This window comes from Mauremys reevesii, linkage group 2 (genome assembly GCF_016161935.1).
Source record: "Mauremys reevesii isolate NIE-2019 linkage group 2, ASM1616193v1, whole genome shotgun sequence".
Taxonomy (NCBI): Eukaryota; Metazoa; Chordata; order Testudines; family Geoemydidae; genus Mauremys; species Mauremys reevesii.
This window is the reverse complement of record NC_052624.1, coordinates 179,551,410-179,571,103: the sequence shown is the minus strand read 5'-3', so window position 1 is coordinate 179,571,103 and position 19,694 is coordinate 179,551,410. Positions and strand designations below refer to the sequence as shown.

At 42.5% G+C, this 19,694-nt stretch overlaps 1 protein-coding gene across 2 annotated transcripts in view; it reads right to left on the bottom strand.

Annotated features, from left to right (window-relative positions):
• Positions 1-13,202, bottom strand: part of MCUR1 (mitochondrial calcium uniporter regulator 1) — a 29,638-nt gene extending 16,436 nt beyond the window's left edge. The window contains exons 1-5 of one of the 2 annotated variants that reach the window (XM_039526088.1): positions 12,822-13,199; positions 10,586-10,708; positions 9,455-9,558; positions 5,053-5,154; positions 2,613-2,654 (exon numbers count right to left, since the gene is read on the bottom strand). In XM_039526088.1, coding sequence (XP_039382022.1) covers positions 2,613-2,654; positions 5,053-5,154; positions 9,455-9,558; positions 10,586-10,708; positions 12,822-12,912 — 462 coding nt within the window. In that variant the 5' untranslated portion in view covers positions 12,913-13,199. Of the gene's footprint in view, positions 1-2,612; positions 2,655-5,052; positions 5,155-9,454; positions 9,559-10,585; positions 10,709-12,821 lie in introns of both variants that reach the window. The other variant, XM_039526089.1, reaches the window with a different exon arrangement.
• Positions 13,203-19,694: the final 6,492 nt, after the last annotated feature.

The window sequence follows — 19,694 nt, the reverse complement described above, 5'->3', positions numbered from 1 at the left end:
ACCTCTGGGGTGAACAGGATTCCTGAAAGCTAGGACAACTAGCAGCTGCTTTTGAGACTAAAACACTGACATAGCAGATCCAGGACAATGTAACATGTCCATCCAATGAAGCTGAGAACATTTCTTGTGTCCCAGGTATGACAAACGTAGACGTTTGGAGGCCAGGTCTGGGTATGTGTAAAGTTTTGATGTCCCATAGAGACATACTACAGCTCTAATCCATTCAAGGCAGCATATAAAAATATGCTTGCAAAGAGAACTCTAGTAATGGTCATCTCTCTAATAACTGTTGAGCTTAAAAGAAAACTACAGATAACTTAAGACAGCTCATGGAATATTTACTGGAAGTTATATAACAGACATATTATATTTCTAAAACTTTATAGAGCTACTTGTCAATGTTTTACTCGCACAATAGCAGTAAATGGTTCTGCTGCTTCTCAATGACAGCTACCATTTTACTGCTACTTCCCAGAGGAATTCCAGTCTCCAGACTGTGGGCCATAGAGCAAGCTGCTAACCAGACTAGTGCATAGGATAAATGTGAAGACTGATTAATATTTCAAGAAATTCTATGTATTAGAGACATGCAAGCATTTTTTTTCCACAAGTCACTATATTAAGCTAATAAAAAAAACCGTTTAATTATCTTAGCATGAACAACACTTACACTGATTTCTGTTTTAGTAATTTTTAATTCTGCTAAATAACTTTAAAATTAGTGACAGATATTTTACAATTATCAATTCTTAATTATGAAATTTTAAGTTACGATTTTCTTTTAACAAACCTATCTCACATACTGTGTAAATTTCTATGTGTTTTATATAAGAACAAATAAATTATTTTAACCTTGACTGTTACCCAGAGTAAATTTTCATTACATGACTAAGGAAAAATGTAACTGAATAATTGAATTTTATGTAAAAACAAACAGTGTTGACCTCAAACCTCTATAAAACCTACTAATGAAAAGTACCAGTTTTAGGAAGAATTATTTTGGATAGAGATATTAACATCTATGTAAAAGGAAATAAATATCAAATGCAATTAATTATAATAGATCTAATTAATCCCTATTTTTTAGACTAGAAGTATTTAAAACTATATTTTAGAGTGTTCAAAAGTGCACAATACAAATATACAATATGAGCCTTATTTTAGTCATGATGTAATATTATGGAAATCAAGTCAACAGGAAGGGGATGGGATGATGAAGGCAATAATTACAAGATCACACAGTTACTAAGGCCTTGGCTACACTGGCGCTTTACAGCGCTGCAACTTTCTCGCTCAGGGGTGTGAAAAAACACCCCCGAGTGCAGCAAGTTACAGCGCTGTAAAGCGCCAGTGTAAACAGTGCCCCAGCGCTGGGAGCCCAGCTCCCAGCGCTGTAAGCTAATCCCCACGGGGAGGTGGAGTACCTGCAGCGCTGGGAGAGCTCTCTCCCAGCACTGGCACCGCGACCACACTTACACTTCAAAGCACTGCCGTGGGAGCGCTTCCGCGGCAGCGCTGTACAGCTACAAGTGTAGCCATACCCTAAGCCTAGATATGTCAACAGCTTGATGGTTTAGTGGAGAAGCATTAGATCAGCAACCTGGGAGTGGAAGGGTGTGTCCTCTCTCCAGCTGAGAGGAGCAAAGTAGGGCAGAGTGGTGAATAGGAACCCTGAGACTGTCCTCAGGTGGCAACCATTTTTCCTAAGGGCAGTCTGGCTTCATTAACACTGGGAACAATGGGAAGTGGTGTCCATTTTGAAAGAGGACTTTTTTTTTCTTTCTTTTTTTTTTTTATTAAGGGCATTCCATAGCTTCACACCCATTGAAAATTGGAGACAGCAATCATTTTAAAAGAGGCCAGTTAGTAATGAAATTCTCTGAAGGAGAAAAATTTTCATAGCATCTTCTGAAGCAGCAGCAGCTGTCAGTTAAGAAGAACAGAACTAAAATGACCATTAACTCTTAAAAAACAAACCAAAAAAACCCTTTTCATGTAGTCTGTATACTCAACTTCAGTAAAATTTAATTATATGGGAAGTTTGGAGAGAGTATTCATTTTTCTGTTATTACAATTATTTGGATAAAAACATGGTCTGGCACATGGGGTTAAACTTCATAAAGAACCAATTTTTAAATTAAAATTAACTCAAATAAACGAATTTACTTGCAGATTCTCAGAAAATCAATTCTGTGCCCAAAGAGTAAATGCTGTAAATTTGGGGATGATGCCATGCATTTTCATAGGTAACAAAGTGGCCTTAAGAACAGAACTCAATTCAGTCTTAACCATGGAACTGAAACTGACATTTGCTTAATTCAATCAATGAAATGCAAATAAAGGAAAACAGCTAAGAAAGTGAAAAATAAATCCGATTTAAAACATATTTTTAGGTTTTAATAGTTTCAGGTACCACTAAGAATACATACATGAAGCTGCCTTTGGAGATTTCAGTCCCCCATACAGGGTACCTGCAGCACAACAACTAAGCACTTTAATAGTAAAAACCTTTTAAAAGTGAACAAGACAGATATTTAAAATGGCTCTCTAAATTCTTCATGTTCATTATAGTCATATTGCATCTAAGTAATAATATAAACAATGTATCTTACCATTACTTGCTTCTTTAGCAGATAGAGTTCAAGTTTTATTTTCTTAAAAAAAACAAAACAAAAACAAAACATATAAATAAAAGTCCTAAGAGTACTGGTGAATCTGCATTACAGCTACTAGCACTGTACTAATGATCAATAAACTATGAATATTTCTAATTTCCTTTTCATTTTATAGATTGTCTAGTCCCAGCAAAATGTGAGAGTTTATAGTATCAATTAGTTATTTCTGCAACAACACTTTTTTAGAAGCAGGTGTATCTACAGCTTCTTTCTGCTATTAACACTCCAGAATTGTTTTTTAAGGGTTCCATTTTAATAAATGGTAAGGGCTGTCAAGCAATTAAAAAACTTAATTGTGATTAACTGCACTGTTAAACAATAATAGAATACCATTTATTTAAATAGTTTTGGCTGCTTTCTACATTTTCAAATAGATTGATTTCAATTACAACACAGAATACAAAGTATACAGTGCTCACTTTATTTTTGATTACAAGTATTTGCACTGTAAAAAAGAAATAGTATTTCAATTCACCTAATACAAGTACTGTACTGCAATCTCTATCATGAAAGTTGAATTTACAAATGTAGAATTATGTACAAAAAAAACTGCATTCAAAAATAAAACAATGTAAAATTTTAGAGCCTGCAAGTCCACTCAGTCCTACTTTTTGTTCAGACAATCGCTCAGACAAACAAGTTTGTTTACATTTGCAGGAGATAATGGTGCCCACTTGTTTCCAATGTCACCTGAAAGTGAGAATAGGCATTCTCATGGCACTGTTGTAGCGAGAATTCCAAGGTATTTACTACTACTAATGCGAAACATTCATATGCCCCTTTATGCTTCAGCCAGCATTCCAGAGGACATGCTTCCATGCTGATGACACTCGTAAAAAAAATAATGCGTTAATTAAATTTGTGACTCAACTCCTTGGGGGGAGAATTGTATATCCCCTGCTCTGTTTTACCCGCATTCTGCCATATATTTCATGTTATAGCAGTCTTGCATGATGACCCAGCACACGTCGTTCATTTTAAGAACACTTTCACTGCAGATGTCACAAAATGGAAAGAAGGTACCAATGTGAGATTTCTAAAGATAACTACAGCACTCGAACCAAGGTTTAAGAATCTGAGTGCCTTCCAAAATCTGAGAGGGACGAGGTGCAGAGCATGCTTTCAGAAGTCTTAAAAGGAGCAACACTGATGCAAAAACTACAGAACTCAAATCACCAAAACAGAAAATCAACCTTCTGCTGGTGGCACCTGGCTCAGATAATAAAAATAAACATGCATCAGTCCGCACCGCTTTGGATTGTTATCGAGCAGAACTTGTCATCAGCATGGTCAAATGCCCCCTGGAATGGTAGTTGAAGCATGAAGGGATATATGAATCTTTAGTGCATCTGGCACATAAATATCTTGCGATGCTGGCTACAACAGTGCCATGAGAATGCCTGTTCTCACTTTCAGGTGATATTGTAAACAAAAAGAGGGCAGCATTATCTCCTGTAAATGTAAACAAACTTGTTTGGCTTAGCGATTGGTTGAACAAAAGTAGGACTGAGTGGACTCGTAGGCTCTGATGTTTTACATTGTTTTGTTTTTGAGTGCAGTTATATAACAAAAAAGTTAACAGTTCCATTATTTTTTCCTTACTCATTCACTTCTAAATATATGAGATTAAGGATAAACAAGTCTTCCCTTCTCAACAGCCAACAGAACATCTTCTATTTTGTTTCCTTTAATTGTGACCTTTGGCAGAATTGTTAACCTACCATGCTCTACAAGGTTTCTTTCAACATCGTTTTGCTCGCTGTAAATTTGTTAAACCGCATCTGCCAACCAGATGGTAAAGATTCCTCCTCTTCAGCAGACTAATTTCACTCCTTTGGGCTGACTGACAGGGTCCCTATACAGCAAAAGTATATGCTCAGCTTCTAGGAAGAGGAGCAATGGATATCTGACATATGCCAGGAGTGTTTTAATTCTGTCCCCAAAGGAGCCTAAAAATCTTATAAGACATGGATTCAACTACGGATTGTATAACTACTACTGGATCAAATTTTTTAATGCTGTAAATGATTAATTATATTATATTACTACTTCTTCAGGTTACTAGGAGCTCTGCAAGCAACTCTCCACACTTGATACTATGATTCCTCTACTCTTGGCTTTCCCTCCCCTCCTCCCAACACAGAGAAGTTTTAAAACACAACAACAAAGTTTGATGCATGGCTTTCCTCTAAGATATGTGTTCTCAACCTGGGCTCATGACCACCTTCCCTTACTTTATGGCAAATTGGGAGGGGCATCTCAAAGCTTTTTTCTGTTGTAACATGAAGTCATTGTATGGAAAAAATTGAGAACCACTTCTCTATGTGTGTGGTATACAAAAAACAGTGCTACTGTAGTTTGCATATGTGTTTTTTACCTCATTTTCAGCTCGGAGTGCTGAAAATTCACTCTTTTCTAAAATAATCATATCCTTTTTCACACCACCAATATGAGACATTATTTGCTGAAGAGTGATTTCCTTTGAAAGAAGAAAGAAAAATTCAGCTCATACCATAATAATTGCAACATCCTAAAAAAGTTCTCACTTCTGTACAAACGTAATATTTAAAACGCTATTATTTTAGTGTCTGTGTCACTTAATTGAGACTTGCGATCCAGCCATCTTATACTGACCAATTTTCATCCTGGATATGGAACACACATTTTTTTAAATGAATGTGGTAACATAAGATGGCTAATTTAAGCTCAGAAGCTAGCTAAATTTTAGAGCTAGTACAAAACACTAGCTATTTTCTGAAACATCTACAGGTTGGTGGAATTGTAATATCACTGGTAGTTCCTCTCTTCACATTTTCAGCTTTTCTTTCTCTTCCTGCTGCACTTGTATGTGTAGTGTTGTAACATTAAAGCAACTAGTGGCGCCAGTGATGCAAAGAGCTGGAGAGGATATGGGGAAAGAAGTGCATTCAGACCATATCAGTCATATTGCACCTGCCAGCCGTAATGTCTGCTGACTAATGAATACATGTAATACTACATACTGTACCAAGTCAAATAAGAGGGCATTTTATTGTAGGCATGTACTTAACCTAGAATACGAATAAGAACTTGTGACAAACTGCTCTTTTCCTCTTACAATAAAATAAAAAAAGATGCACAGAACAGCACATAAAGACAGCACTTCAGTAAAATGTTCTTTCCTAGTTCAGCCAAATTCAAGATATCCGTTTCGAGAATGCTTACTTCAACACTCCAGAGAATGCAATTTAGGTGCCATAACTACTCAGGAGTGCTCAACAGGTCCATTAGTCACACCAATACAAAGCAATGATATCTTGTGTTTTTCTTTTTTTTAATTGTTACAGCTAATGATGACCATCAACTGGCTCTGGTTATGAAGACATGTCAATAGCAGTATTACTCCAAAGTTTAATCTAAGTGAAATATTAAACAATGCCTAAATCCTGATGTCTTCCCTGTGTTTATTTTAAATAAGCAGTATTATCTCATACATATTTTCAATTTCACTGAGGACAGCAAACAGGACAGAGTACACAAAAAGTGGAGAAAGGTGGCCTGCTCCTACTTGTTTTACCCTATCTTTCATCCTCGCCAGTTCTCTCTGTAATTGTAGGCATTTTTCTATAACTGTACTAACATTAGTCTTTACACCATCCAGGTAGTAATGGAGGTAAATATTTTTCCCCATGCTATATATGAGGATGCTAAGGAAGAGAGGCTATATGACATGAACAAGGCCACAGAGAAAGTCAGCATCAGAGCCATAATTAGAACACAAAAATTCCTTGCTCTCAGACATTCATATAATTTACTAGAAGAAACTTTCTTATGCTATTGAGTCACCCTTGTGACCAAAGGCTAGCTTCTATAAGCCATTCAGGCTCCAGGGTTCTGTACTTGAATAAACAGTCTGTCCAAACCCTTTAAAAATCTTATAGTCATCGGGTTGGAAAAAAGGGAGTGGTTATCCACACGATGGTGGAATTTTGATCCAGCCACTAGATGTAATGTGATTGAGCTAACTGCCAATCCTTGATATTTCAGCTACAAACAATCTATTCAGCATAGGCTGGACTAAGCAAGAATAGGGGAGACCTCTTTCAGCTTCAACCAGATGGAAAACCTCTCCCATTTAGCAAGATAAATTGTCCTAGTTGATGGTTTTCTACTACTATTCAGCAGTACCTCCTGCATCTCTCTAGAGTAGGACTCCTCTACTGAAGTTAACCACAAAGTCTCCAAGCTTCCAGGTGAAGGGCCTGAAGATTGGGGTGGAGGAGGCAGCCATACTTCTGAGAAATCTGGTCTGTGTGAAGTGGGAGTAATAGTGAGGGACTGATTGGACTTCTCAAGAGATGTGAAAACCAGTGTTGATGGGGCCACTCCAGGGCAATCACTATAAGACAGGCCTTGTCCTGGTTGGCCTTGTACAGAACTTTGGAACAAGACAGAGAGGGGAAAAAAGGCGTACAGCAGACCCTCTGACCACAGCAGTAGAAAAGCATCTGTTAATGAACCCAGGCTCAGTTCTGCTCTGAAGCAGAATGGGTGAAATTTTGTGTTGTTCTTTGTTGCAAAGGGATCCATTTGGAGAGTTCCCCAGAGCTGGAAAATGGACCTTGTTACATCTGGGCAAAGGGGCTACATGTGATTATTAAAAAAAACTGCTCATGTGATCTGCTAGCATATTCCAAATGCTCAGGAGGTGGGCTGTTTTCAGAAGCATAGAGGTGTCGTTGCAGAAGTCCCAGAGGAGTATTGCTTCCCAACAAAGTAGTGGAGATGGGGCTAGGGTGACCAGATGTCCCGACTTTATAGGGACAGTCCCAATTTTTGGGTCTTTTTCTTATATAGGCTCCTATTACCCCCTACCCCCGTCCCGATTTTTCACATTTGCTGTCTGGTCACCCTAGATGGGGCTCCCCCCGGTTTGTTTCCATAAAACATGGCGGTCATATTGTTGGTTGGCACCAATATTCCCCTTCCCCTAATAAGAGAAAGGAATGTCATACAAGGTAAGCAAAACTCCTTGATGTTTACATGTAGGCCGAGATCTTGGAGAGACCAGAAACTTGCATCTGCAGGCGTCCCACATGAGCCCCAGCCCAGGTCTGAGGCATTAGTGACTAAAGAGAGAGATTGTTGAGGCAGGATGAAAGGAACCCCCTTGCAGATGTTGATTGGGTCTAACTAACAATCTAGGGAAGATAAGATGTGACTTGGTATGTGCATTAACATATCTATGTGGTGCTTTTTTAGAGAATACACCTCTGCCAACCAGCCTTGAAGGAGTCAGACAGTCTGAAGTACTGGACCACATAAGTGCACTCTGCCTTGTGCCTAAACGTCCACCCCAGGGTGAGAGGATAAGCCCTTAAGTCCAGAATGAGTCTGATGAAGGAGAAGCCTCTTCTTGTGACCATGGCAGTGCCATACTCATTGGTACTAGTGAAGAAGGTTCAGAGTCTGAAGAAAGGGGAGCAGAGAAGATCATCTGTAGCTTTCCCCTAGATAGTACCCCTTTAATTAATACTCTGATGGTTGAACCCAATGGAATTGCCTGATGCAGAGGTTAAGGCACTGGTGCCAGGTGAGTCTCTTGAACTGCTGATGATGATAGCACTGAGAGATTTAGCAACTCTCTTGCAGCCTCAAATGCCTCAGAATAGGTGGCACACTCTGCGGTACTGTGGTGCGAGGAGATGCCAATGAAGGTACTTTGGGAGCTGGACTTAGCAGGCCAATACTAGGCTCTGGAGTCAGTAAATTCCCGTTTAAAGGCATTCTCTGGGGAGTGGTTCCTCCTTGAACACACTCCTGTGTCTTTAGAAGAACTCAACCTCTTCACATCTTCCAGTGAACCTGGCACACAGTCTGATTTCCAATGCCTCTTCCTCAGTATTAGCAACACCAAGCTGCCTCTTGGTACTGGTAGTGCCAGAGGTGTGCTACTGGCCAATACTAAGGTGCTTGGTACTTGGACCAAGATAGACAGCTCAGATGGAGGACCTAGTGCCAATTCGAGCAGCAAATGTTTTAGTTTGGTTACCCTGCCTTTTTTAGAATGGGGCTTAAAGCCCTTGCAAATGGCACACTGGTCACTCATGTGAGCCTCCCCCAAGCACTTAAGGGAGTTGGGATGAGGGTTACTATTAGGCACTGCCTCATGATAAGAATGGTAGGGCTTGAAACCCAGAGAGCATGGTATAGTCCGGTACCAAGGCCGGTACTGAGACAGGGTGCCAGAACCACACAAAACAACATTTTTTTTTTAAGCTGACTACCTATTAAACTACACTACCTATACAGTAGTTACTATAGTACATCCTCGCTATAACACCCTTCATAATAATGAACCTTCAGCTATAATGAAGCTGGACCCTGGATTCCACTTCGAGGCCTGCTGCAGCTGCAGGGCTGGAGGAGCTGTCAGCCTCCCCACCCTCACGAGCACTCTTTTGCTATAACAAACCCCTGGCTATAATGAACAAATGGCTTGGATCCCAATGTGTTTATTATAGCAAGGGTGTACTGTATTTACAGGATTTGACTAAAAATTGAAGAAGCAAGGGGAGAATCAGGCCTCAAAACTAAATATAAATCAAGTATCCAGTTTGAAAACACCCAGAATATATATAGGGATGCTTACATTGTATATTTAACCCCAAATTTCTTTGCTGTTGAAAATGTAAGGTACAATTTGAAGCACAGTCATTCCTTAAACACCAAGTTATGTTTTACTAGTAGAAACATTAAATTTTGGTTTTCTTTAAATCCAACGCCTTCTTGTATCTCACCTGCTGTACTTTGGTGACCATGTCCTTGTAAATCACATCCATGTTGGTGTTCATAATTTTCACTAATGCGGATACAATGATCTCTGATTGCTGAGTAGTGAACCCTAAGCAAAACAAAATACAGCAAAACATAGAAAAATTATGCCAGAATCATTTTTTCAGAGATGTCTCTTTCAAATACTATTCACAAAGATTTTTAATAAATTATGGCCATGGCAGAGGCTACAAACATTCCTCCCTCCATTCAGAACTAATAACAGAACACAGTGTTACTGTTCAATTAATTAAATTTAAAACACATGAACATCCAAGGTTTCTCCACCATAAAATGACAACTGCAGTATAGCTACATGGCAACTTCTACTGTTCACCACTATCCCTCAACAACAATATAGGATGCTGGTATTTTATTTATTAAAACAGATGTGGATATAGATAGGAATGTCATATTCTCTCTCTCATGCCTGCTTAGTTTTTTGTGAACAATCATGTTATTGGAAGTTATAACCTTGCTCTTCAGGAACCTGATTTTAGTACCTTACTTGTTCAGAAAAATGTAAAAGGTATTCACAATCCAATAAATCAGAACAAAGCTAGCTGGTCTGTTTTAGGTCTACCAGTCTTTGAGACTCTGTAAAATGTAACAATATGTAAAGTGAAGTGTATTATGATTTAACTCAGTACTGCTGGTTTTTGTAACAGTTGCAACATTCTAAGATATTTTGCAAAGCAATAATCCCCCAAGAAGTACTTTCAACATTTGCAGGTTCACAATAAAGGCAGTGATACAATATTATGGATGAGAATTAAAAAAAAATACAAAAGGAGGGCAATTACAAGGTTAATTAAGTGTTATATAGCAGGCCTGGCCAGTTTCTGACCTCAGTTACACAGATGTAAATCCAAAATAACAAAGGTCAAAATTTGATCTTAATAATGTCCTTTTAAAGCAGAATAAATATCTCAGTAGGTTTTAAGCAATCTTTATAAAAGCTATCTCACTAAGAATGACACTTTTAAATTAAGTGAGACAGAGAAATAATTGCACAAGTTTAGTACTCTGAAATGATACAGCAGAAATAAGTTATAGATCACTCTACATATTTGAATAATTTGTAACAGAAAAGTTACCATTTTCTTCCAACAGGCACACTAGAGCATGGGTGTCAAAGAATAGCTTTCTACTCCCCGATAAGGAAAATTTCCCCTTGACACTGTGAGTTTGTAAAGATGATGCCGCAGAGATGCTTAAGTCTACAAAAAACACATACAAGTTACTGTGTCAATATGAAAGTACATTCACTAAGACATTTTTATTCCTGTAAGTAGTTCACTACTTCCTTCCAATAACTAAAAACTGGCATTACTTTAATCTACTATAAAATTCAATAATCTCCCCCAACATACATTACTGCAACATGCTCAGGATTCTGGAGTTAGAGTGTAAAGCACTTTGCAGTCAGCTATTCTGTTCACTTTTTTAATACAGTTGTATGCCATCACCATGGGATCTGAGCACTTTCTAGTAGCGTATTACTCTTGTGAGTAATCTTGCTGAACTCAGTGGGACTCCTCATGCATAAAGCCACATTACAAGTGGTACAGCAGCGTAACTGTTCTGCCACTGCAGTGTAGACATTTACTACAGCAATAGAGAGCACACCCCCTTAAGATGCAGTAGCTGACAGAATTCCTCCATTAACCTAGCGGTGTCTACACTGGGGCTTCAGTCAGTTAAACTACATCTCTCACACAGTGTGAATTTCTGACACTCCTAAATGACGTAGCTAAATTAACCTAAATTTTAGGTGTAAATGAGGTCTTACTCTCACACACAGATATTTGTTGGATTAGGGCTTAAATAATGCCATCAGCACCTACTCAAGTCAGTGGGAGCGGAGGGCACTTGGTATCTTTGTGGCCTAGGTTCACAATCTTAGGTCAGATCTACACTATAAGTTTACATTGGTGTAACTATGTCACTCAAGAGTGTGAAAAACCCACATTCCCTGAGCAACGCAGTTATTCCCACCTAACCCCAGGTGTAGACATGCTATGTTTATGAGGGTTTGTCCTGTTATCATAACTATCGCCTCTTGCAGAGGTGAATTACTACGCTCATGTGAGAAGTTCTCCCCTCACTGAAGTAGTGTCTTCACTGAAGTAATACAGTGGCACCGTTGTACTAGTAGTTACATCGCTGCAGCATTTTAAGCAGAGATCTGCCCTTACTTCATTAGCAGTTACTTCCCATTGCAGTATTTATTGAAGTACAGTAGGACTTCAGAGTTACAAACTGACTGGTCAACCACGCGCCTCATTTGGAACTGAACTATGCAATCAGGCAGTGGGGAGGAGGGGGAGCAAATACTGTACAATACTGTGTTAAATGAACTACTAACTCTGAGGTTCTGCTGTACTTGATGACCCTTCAAACTGAAAAATATTTATGCACAATCAGATATTTACCATTGTAAACAAAACTTAAAAACACACACAGCAAATATTGTTGCAGTTTGTTTTTTTCAAACGGGGTGTGAGGAGATGGGATTGTTGTAGGGAACGGGCGATAGGCTGGAGTGCTGTGGCTTCTGAAGAGTTATGATGTTGACTTGTTACATATAATAAAATGGGTGTCATCTTTATCACAACTCCCACCAAACTGTAGAGAATATATAGTTATGTTCAATTCAAATCTCCTGTAGAAGTGTTTAAAGTGTAATAGGGTTAGTTTTCTGGATTAAGAATAACTGGAAAAAAAGTAAACGTTTATTCCTACAACTGGCAGAAAACAGCATTTCCGCAGGAGGGTGCATTGTCTGGGGTGAAGCATTGGGGGACCAAATAGCAACGATAAAAAAATCGGGAAGGGGTGGGGAGTAATTGGCACCAATATAAGGCAATGCCCAAAATATCAGGACCAGCCCCATAAAATCGGAAGAGCTGGTCACCCTAGTGAAGCAACAGCTGAGACCCTCCAGCTCCCTTTTCCAGTTGCTCTGGCTTTGGACACGAGCTGGCCTAGCCCAGGAGAGCTCGGGCCCCGGGCCTGGGCCGCCTTCGCTGAGCAGACCGGAAGCCCCCGCTGCTGTCGGGGTGGGGAGAGGGCAGCCGGCGCGGAGAGCGCCCCAGCCGGGGGCAGAGACCTCCAGCCCGCAGCGCTGCCGGGCCTGGGGAGCAGCGCGCACCCGGGCTCCCGGCTCCCAGGCCAGGCCCAGCCCGCCGCTCCCGTCAGGCGCACGGGGGTAACTGGCAGAGCCAGGCGGGGGCAGGGAGCGACACGGGGTGACCCCCGGCCCGGGGAAGTCCCGCTCCCGCACCCCCTCCCGCAGCCGGGCTGCGGCGCCCGCGGGACCCCCGAGCTCACCCCGCTCCCCGCGCGGGCCGCAGTGGCGCAGGCGGCCGGTCCCCGCGGCGGCGGCAGCGCCGAGCCCGCTGATGCCTTTACTCCAGAGCATGGCGCCGGGGGCCGCATCCCCTGGCGGCGCGAGGCGGCGGTTACTAGCGGGCGCGCGTGGGCCCGGAGCGTGCGAAGGCAGCGCGGCTGCTTCCAGTCTCCAAGGCGACGGCGCGAGCGCGAGGCTGTCACGTGAGGTGACGGAGCGGCCGTCTCCCCGCCCTGGCGGCTGGAGCAGGAGGACCAAGCACAGCGGAAGCCTGGCCCCGGTCGCGTCACCCTCCGCCTGAGGGCGGTGCTAGGGCTGTCGCCTCAAATCCCTGCGCCCCGGCTTCCTAATTCCGGCACCAACCCATTTGGGCAGCCAATGCGCGTGTCAGCCACGAGGGGGCGTTTCCATATGACGCCCGGTGATGTCATGGTCTTCGTTCCCTTGATTGACGTAGAGGCGTAGGCGCGGCTGAGTGCTGGGTAGTCCCTGGGAGCTGGCCAAGGGGGCGGGCTGCGGGCCTGCTGAGGGCTAGCAGAAGAGCCAGGCACGGGGCTGTATGTTAACAGGTGCCCACCTGGACGTTGTCTGCTGCTTTATGAATTATTGCTGGGGTGGCCAAATTGAACCTGAGAAGGAGCCAGACTTTATCAATGTGCGTTGCCAAAGAGCCACAGTAATATGTCAGCAGCTCCCCAGCAGCTCCCAGTGCCTCCCACCCACAGGCAGCCCCTGCCTATTAGTGCTTCCCCTCCCTCCCCACCTACACTGCCCAGTCAGCTGTTTTGTGGCATGCAGGAGGCTCTGGGGACACAGGGGGGAAGGAGTGAGGGCACAGCAGGCTTGGGAGAGGGCTGGAAGGGGTGGAGTGAGGACAGGGCCTGTGGCAGAGCCAGGGGTTGAGCAGGAAAGTTGAGCCTGTAGCTCCATCCCTGGAGTTGGTGCCTATACAAGGAGCCGCATATTAACTTCTGAAGAGCCTCATGTGGCTCCAGAGCCACAGGTTGGCCACCCCTGAACTAATGTATGGAGGAGTTTTGGCACCCACTATGAATGCTGCCTTGCCTGGTGCAAACCACTAAGGATACTCTGAATTAGACCTTTGTTGTGGGCAAAAAAGCCAGCAACAAAAGGAAGGTGTAACACCCCCCCCACACACACACAAAAAGCAGGTTAGTGGCACTGTAACAAAGTACTCAGGGAAGGCTAACTGAACTGACTACATTGCAGTGAGTTGCATTGGATCCTGTGGCTTTCATAAGTCTGTCTGCGTGTAGCTGTGGTTCTCCTAGTACACCCTACTGCCACCTGTTACTTACATTGGAAGGTATAGGGAGCAGTGACCATGGAGTTCTTCTAACATTGGAAAGGCTCCTGAGCCCGAGACCTTTGGTCACATAGGTTAATAATGCTTTGCAACATATAAGCTTGTTGCCTGAATAAACCTGGGATGTCTTGGTGCATTTCCCAATGCACTTCCTGATCCTTTTCTTTCCTGCAGCAACCAATCCCTCCATTCTCAGGCCTTCTCCATGGTCATATGGCCGCTCCAAGCCCTGTGTTCACTGTCAGCAGCCATAGAGGATTGGAGTATGTTGCCTAACATATCCACCCTAGTCCACTTTCTCCTCCTGATCTGGGTCAGACATTCAGCGGGAGCAGAAAGGGGTCATCTGAAGGCCAACATGCCAGTCTACAGATTACAACATACAGATATACCATTAGATTTATAGTCACAATGGAAAAGGAAAAATAAGTCTTAAAAAATCCCTTATATTATTCCCATAAAGACCTTTAATAAGAAATGTGGGGTGACGGTTCCCATCAAGTATAGCATAGTTTATTGTAAAAGCAGCAGGTGTGTTGGGGGCAGCACCAGATTTCTTGTTGTCCCCCCTCACCTTTTGGTATCCCTGGCGAAGTTTGTTTGCTTTCATGCAGTACCGCTGCTGATCTCCATCATGCCCCAGTTTCAGCATCCCCTCTGCTATCGACTTGCAGATGTCAATATTTTTATGGTTATTCGTGAACTGTGTTTGCACAGGCTCATTCCAATGCTGGGTGAAGATAGGCTTGTAAAAGAGAAATTTATATTCTAGAGCTGCAGAATTGTCTGATCCGTGCTGAGACTGGTGCAGACTTAGTTACTAAAGTAGACAGAGAGCCATAATTATTCTAATCTGTAAGCAGTATTTCACTTGCAAGCTTTGGATGGGAATGTATGTCTCATTTTGTTTTTAAATGTTCAATTTTAAACACAAATGTGTTAAATATCCAGAAAGAGCGAGAATTACAATCTGAAGGAACCTGGTAAATCCAGTGTCATTTCATTTCCGCTGGCATTCCGCATTTTATAGTAGCTTTGTCTTTTTCAGTTGTGCATAGTTACACACAAAATATTTTAAAGTCTTTAATTAGATATATAGTCTTCTTATTGAGGTGCTGTTCATCATGCAAAGCATCCCCACAACACTACTAAAGCTGGACAGCCTGTCAATGTAACTGGAATCCTCTAAACATCTTTGTTTCCTTCTATGGAGAAGGAGAAAAACTGGAGTGTCTAGGGGAATACAATGAATGATGCCCTTTAAATGTCATTTTGCTAAAGCAATGCTGCACAAGCAGTCACTATATCAATAGTTTACTTTGTAATTACTTTAGCTTACTTTTACAGAATATAATAGTCCACAAAAATGATGTTAAAGAGAACAAACAATTGTATTAATACATCATATGTGTTTTCATTTTTAAAGGGATGCAAACGGGATTAAAACACTCGTTTCACTGGATGCATGGCATTGCACTTGTCTGTGCAATTAAAAAAAAGGAACTTTTAATTGAAAAGAGCTTATCCATCACTTAGGGCAGTGGGTCTCAACCAGGGGTCCCTGAGGGGCTGCGAGCAGGTTTCAGGGTGTCCGCCAAGCAGGCTAATATTAGAGTCGCTGGGGTCCAGGGCAGAAAGCCAAAGCCCCACCACATGGGGCTGAAGCCTGGGACCCTGAGCCCCACCACCCAGGGTTGAAGCTGAAGCCTGAGCAATGTAGTTTGCAGGGTCTGCATGCAATTGCCCTGCTTGCTACCCCCAAATGCTGGCCCTGGCTTTTATATGCAAAAAAACAGTTATTATGGCACAGGTGGGCCATTGAGTTTTTATAGCATATTAGGGGGAGGGCCTCAGAAAGAAAAAGGTTGAGAACCCCTAAGGGCAAACATATAAAACATTTATTTTAAAGGGCTATACCCATGGTCCGTATCAAGAATACTCTTCAGAATACATTTCCTTTCTTGAACCTAAAAATATCCCAGAGGTAGCTACATTTCAGTGCTGAATGAAGGGATCCCTGTAGTTATAGGGCCTCATTTTGGCTTCACTTGCATCTGCACAAGTTCAGTGACATCAATGGGCTTACACAGAAAAATGTGTTTGCAGGGCTATAAATGAGGTGAGAATTCAGCTAATTGTATGTACAGCACGTTTGAATCATTTGGGTTTAAAAGGTATTGTATGAATGCCACAGTATTAGCAGCGGTAGTAACTTTTGATATTTATGAGTCTGCAGACAGTTGTCTTTTCATCCTGAAGTGTTCAGTAGCTGCAGCATGATATTTTCTTTGATATTTATTCTTCAAAGATCTCTTTCAAAACCCTTACAGTGATTAAAAAGCAAATGTGCAATTATTGAAGCATCTCCTTTCATGTCATCTGCCTGTTTGTAGTGTGTTTCAGAACTTGTATTTGTCAGCAGAAAATGTATGCAAGAACCACTACACAGATGGAGATTGATTCTGAGTGGGTTGGGTTGTGGCTGCAAATACACAAGCATCTGCTGTCTGTCTCAGCAGTGTCCATTTTTGTCCTCTTCTAGGACAAGCAAAGTCTTAGATGATGTTTCATTGCTTACTGCCTCATCTTACATTACTTCTAGCCTTCACAGATTACCTGAGACTACTGACTTTCATCTCCATGTAAGAGATCATCTTCTTCACCTCTTCCCCCACTTTGTTCTTCCAGGTCCACTTTTTCCATCATATGATGAAATAACCTTCAGCATAGATAATTGGCATTTTAGGTGTTCAGATCTCTGAAGGCTGTTTCAGAAATTGTACCTGTAGATCCAGATATTTCAGACCTATTTGTTCTACTAGCTGGAGACTAAGGGCTAGGTTCTCTGTTGGACTACCTCAGAGGTGTAGCACAACAAGAGGTGTAGATAGAGGGAAGGAGGCAAAGGTAGCTTTATGCCAACCTTGTGCCCTCTAGATTCTGCATGGCAGTAGTGCTGAAATGGCTTCCAGCATAAATTAGAGCAGCCCTGCAGCTGTTGCTTGGCTGTAGAGTAGCCCAGAATTATTGTAGTTCTCATTGCTATGGGCTCATTCCCTTCACTAATGTCCACTGTACACTATTCCTGCACTGGGAGAATTCACCTCAACTTCTTGAAGCTCATATGTGGCATATAGGAATTGGATTTGGGTCCAGAATCAGCCCCCAAAAGAGACTTCAGAGCAGGTTGCCCTAATATAGTCCACTTGATAGCGGGTATCCAGGCGAACAATTGGAAGGTACCATACATCACACAATCTATAAAACAGATATTTCTATTATACATCGCCAACCATGACAGCCAGTGAATAGTTTCATCAGTAACTCAGCTGATCTTAATCATGGCCATATTGTCTCTTCCTGGGACAATCCTCTCTCCAGCCTGGTCTCTCTCTCACAATGCCTTGCTAGTGACCAGCAGAAAACCTCTCCAGGTGCTGTTATCACTCAGCACAACCACATGTGGAGACCCCACACTCAGCTAGATTGCATGAATGCTCCCAGAGCCACTCATGAATCACACAGAGAAAGGCACCAGAGCCAAATCCCCCAGTTCCCAGGAATATACCATCTTGCACTTTTCAAGATGAGCAATGTAGATTTATTAATTGGTACACCACTTCATCAATAGAAAGTGGATATACACCAGCCTTTGTACCCTGAGCAGATTTGCCACATGCTTCATACAAACTCGCTGGTAAAGATAAACAGTAAAACAAATTGATTGACTATAAAAGACAGATTTTAAGTGATATTAAGTAATAGGCAAAAAGTCAGAGTGAGTTATCAACAGAAATAAAATATAAGCACACAGTCGAAACTCTCAACCCTGTTAGACTGAGCAACAACTAGACTAAGCAGTTTCTCACCCCACTGGCTATTGGAGTTCATAGTACACAGATATCCCCCTTGAAATCTGGGCCAGTCCCCTCAGTTGGAGTCTTCAGTGTCTCCTTGTTGCTTGCGGTGTAGATGAGCGAAGGAGAAAGGCCCAGCATGTGGCCACTGTGTCCGTTTTATACCCTTAGTCCATGTTCTTGGAAAACATAAGTCCAGGCATGTCTGGGTGCATTGCTGAGTCTCCAGACAAGGTTGAACAATTCCCCTGGTGTGGCCTCATGCAGGTGAGTCATTGCATTGTAGGTCTCTTGCTGGACAATGGTTGTTGATGGGTTGATTGACATCCCGCCCGTGTATTGGCTACTTTCCTTGCTGTTGCCTTTGGGAGCTAATATCTGACTGATTCCCCAACTTACTGCATGTTTTAGTGACCAGCATTCAATGCAATTCTCATAACTTCATATGCACTAATGATATGCATAAATGGATAGAGAAATGGCTTTCATGAGATTATAACCTGTCCCCTGATACCTTACAAAGCATGCTTTATATGTAAGATCACAATTATATAAAAATGAGGAATATGGGGGTTCCAGGATGCTCCCCAAGGTAAAAATGTCACAACATGCACCTGTACGGGGCCCCACTGAAGTCAATGGAGACCACCTGCATGGTTCTTAGTACAAGGTCAAGATATAAACTGTTTAGACAGGCTGTAAAGAAAACAAGACCCATCTTTCTGTTCCTCTTCCAGTCTGTTAAGTGTCACTTTCATAGCTGTTGCACTGAAAGCCTTGAGATTTTGAGACAGGCCTGTGATATTCGACAAAAGCCTGATTCTTAGGTCAAAAAGCCTGATGTTAGTGAGGTATGGCTATGAGACTGCAAGATCAGGGAATTATTTTATTTCACCATCCCTTTTTAGGTCATCCTTTCTTAGCAATCTAAAAAGTTTATTGTCCATATCCTGCTATCACTATTAAAGCAAAATAAATATATAATAAGCTTTGATTTTGGTGTGAGCAGAATTATCTTCTAAGAGTAAATGATAAGTGGCCTGGTCCTACTCCCATTGAAGTCATGGAATCAGGATTGGGCCACATGCATTTGCTCTTCACTACACTCAAGGGTGAGCTGGAGCTGGTTCGCACCGGTTCGCACAAACCGGTTGTTAAATTTAGAAGCGGTTTTAGAACCGCTTGTAAACTGGCTTCCCTGCGAGGGAAGCTTTGATGGGCTCCGGTCGGGAAGCCTGTAATTCCTCCTCCCGGCCACCAGGGGATGCTGCGGGAGCCATGTGGGCTGTCTCTTGGCCCTGTTGCTGCTGCTGCTCCTTGGACCTCTGGCCGTGGGGCTCCTGCTGCTACGTGGTGGGTTCCCAGCTGCTCTGCTGGACCTGGGCTGCGTCCTGCTGCTCGGGCTGCTCCCAGCCTCTCTTCCCACCCCCTGCCCACAGCCAGCCCCTGTCTGCACCCCCTGCCCACAGCCAGCTCCTGTTGCAGCCAGCCTGTGTCACACCCCCTGCCTCCAGCTAGCCCTGCCCCCCGCCCCTGTCTGCAGCCAGCCCCATGTCCACTGGTGCCCTGCAGTTCTCAGGGCAGTAACCCTGCACACCTGCTTCAATGAGGGGTGGGGGGCAGGGAGCAGCTGGCACCCACACATGTGCACACCCTAGGGTGACCAGACA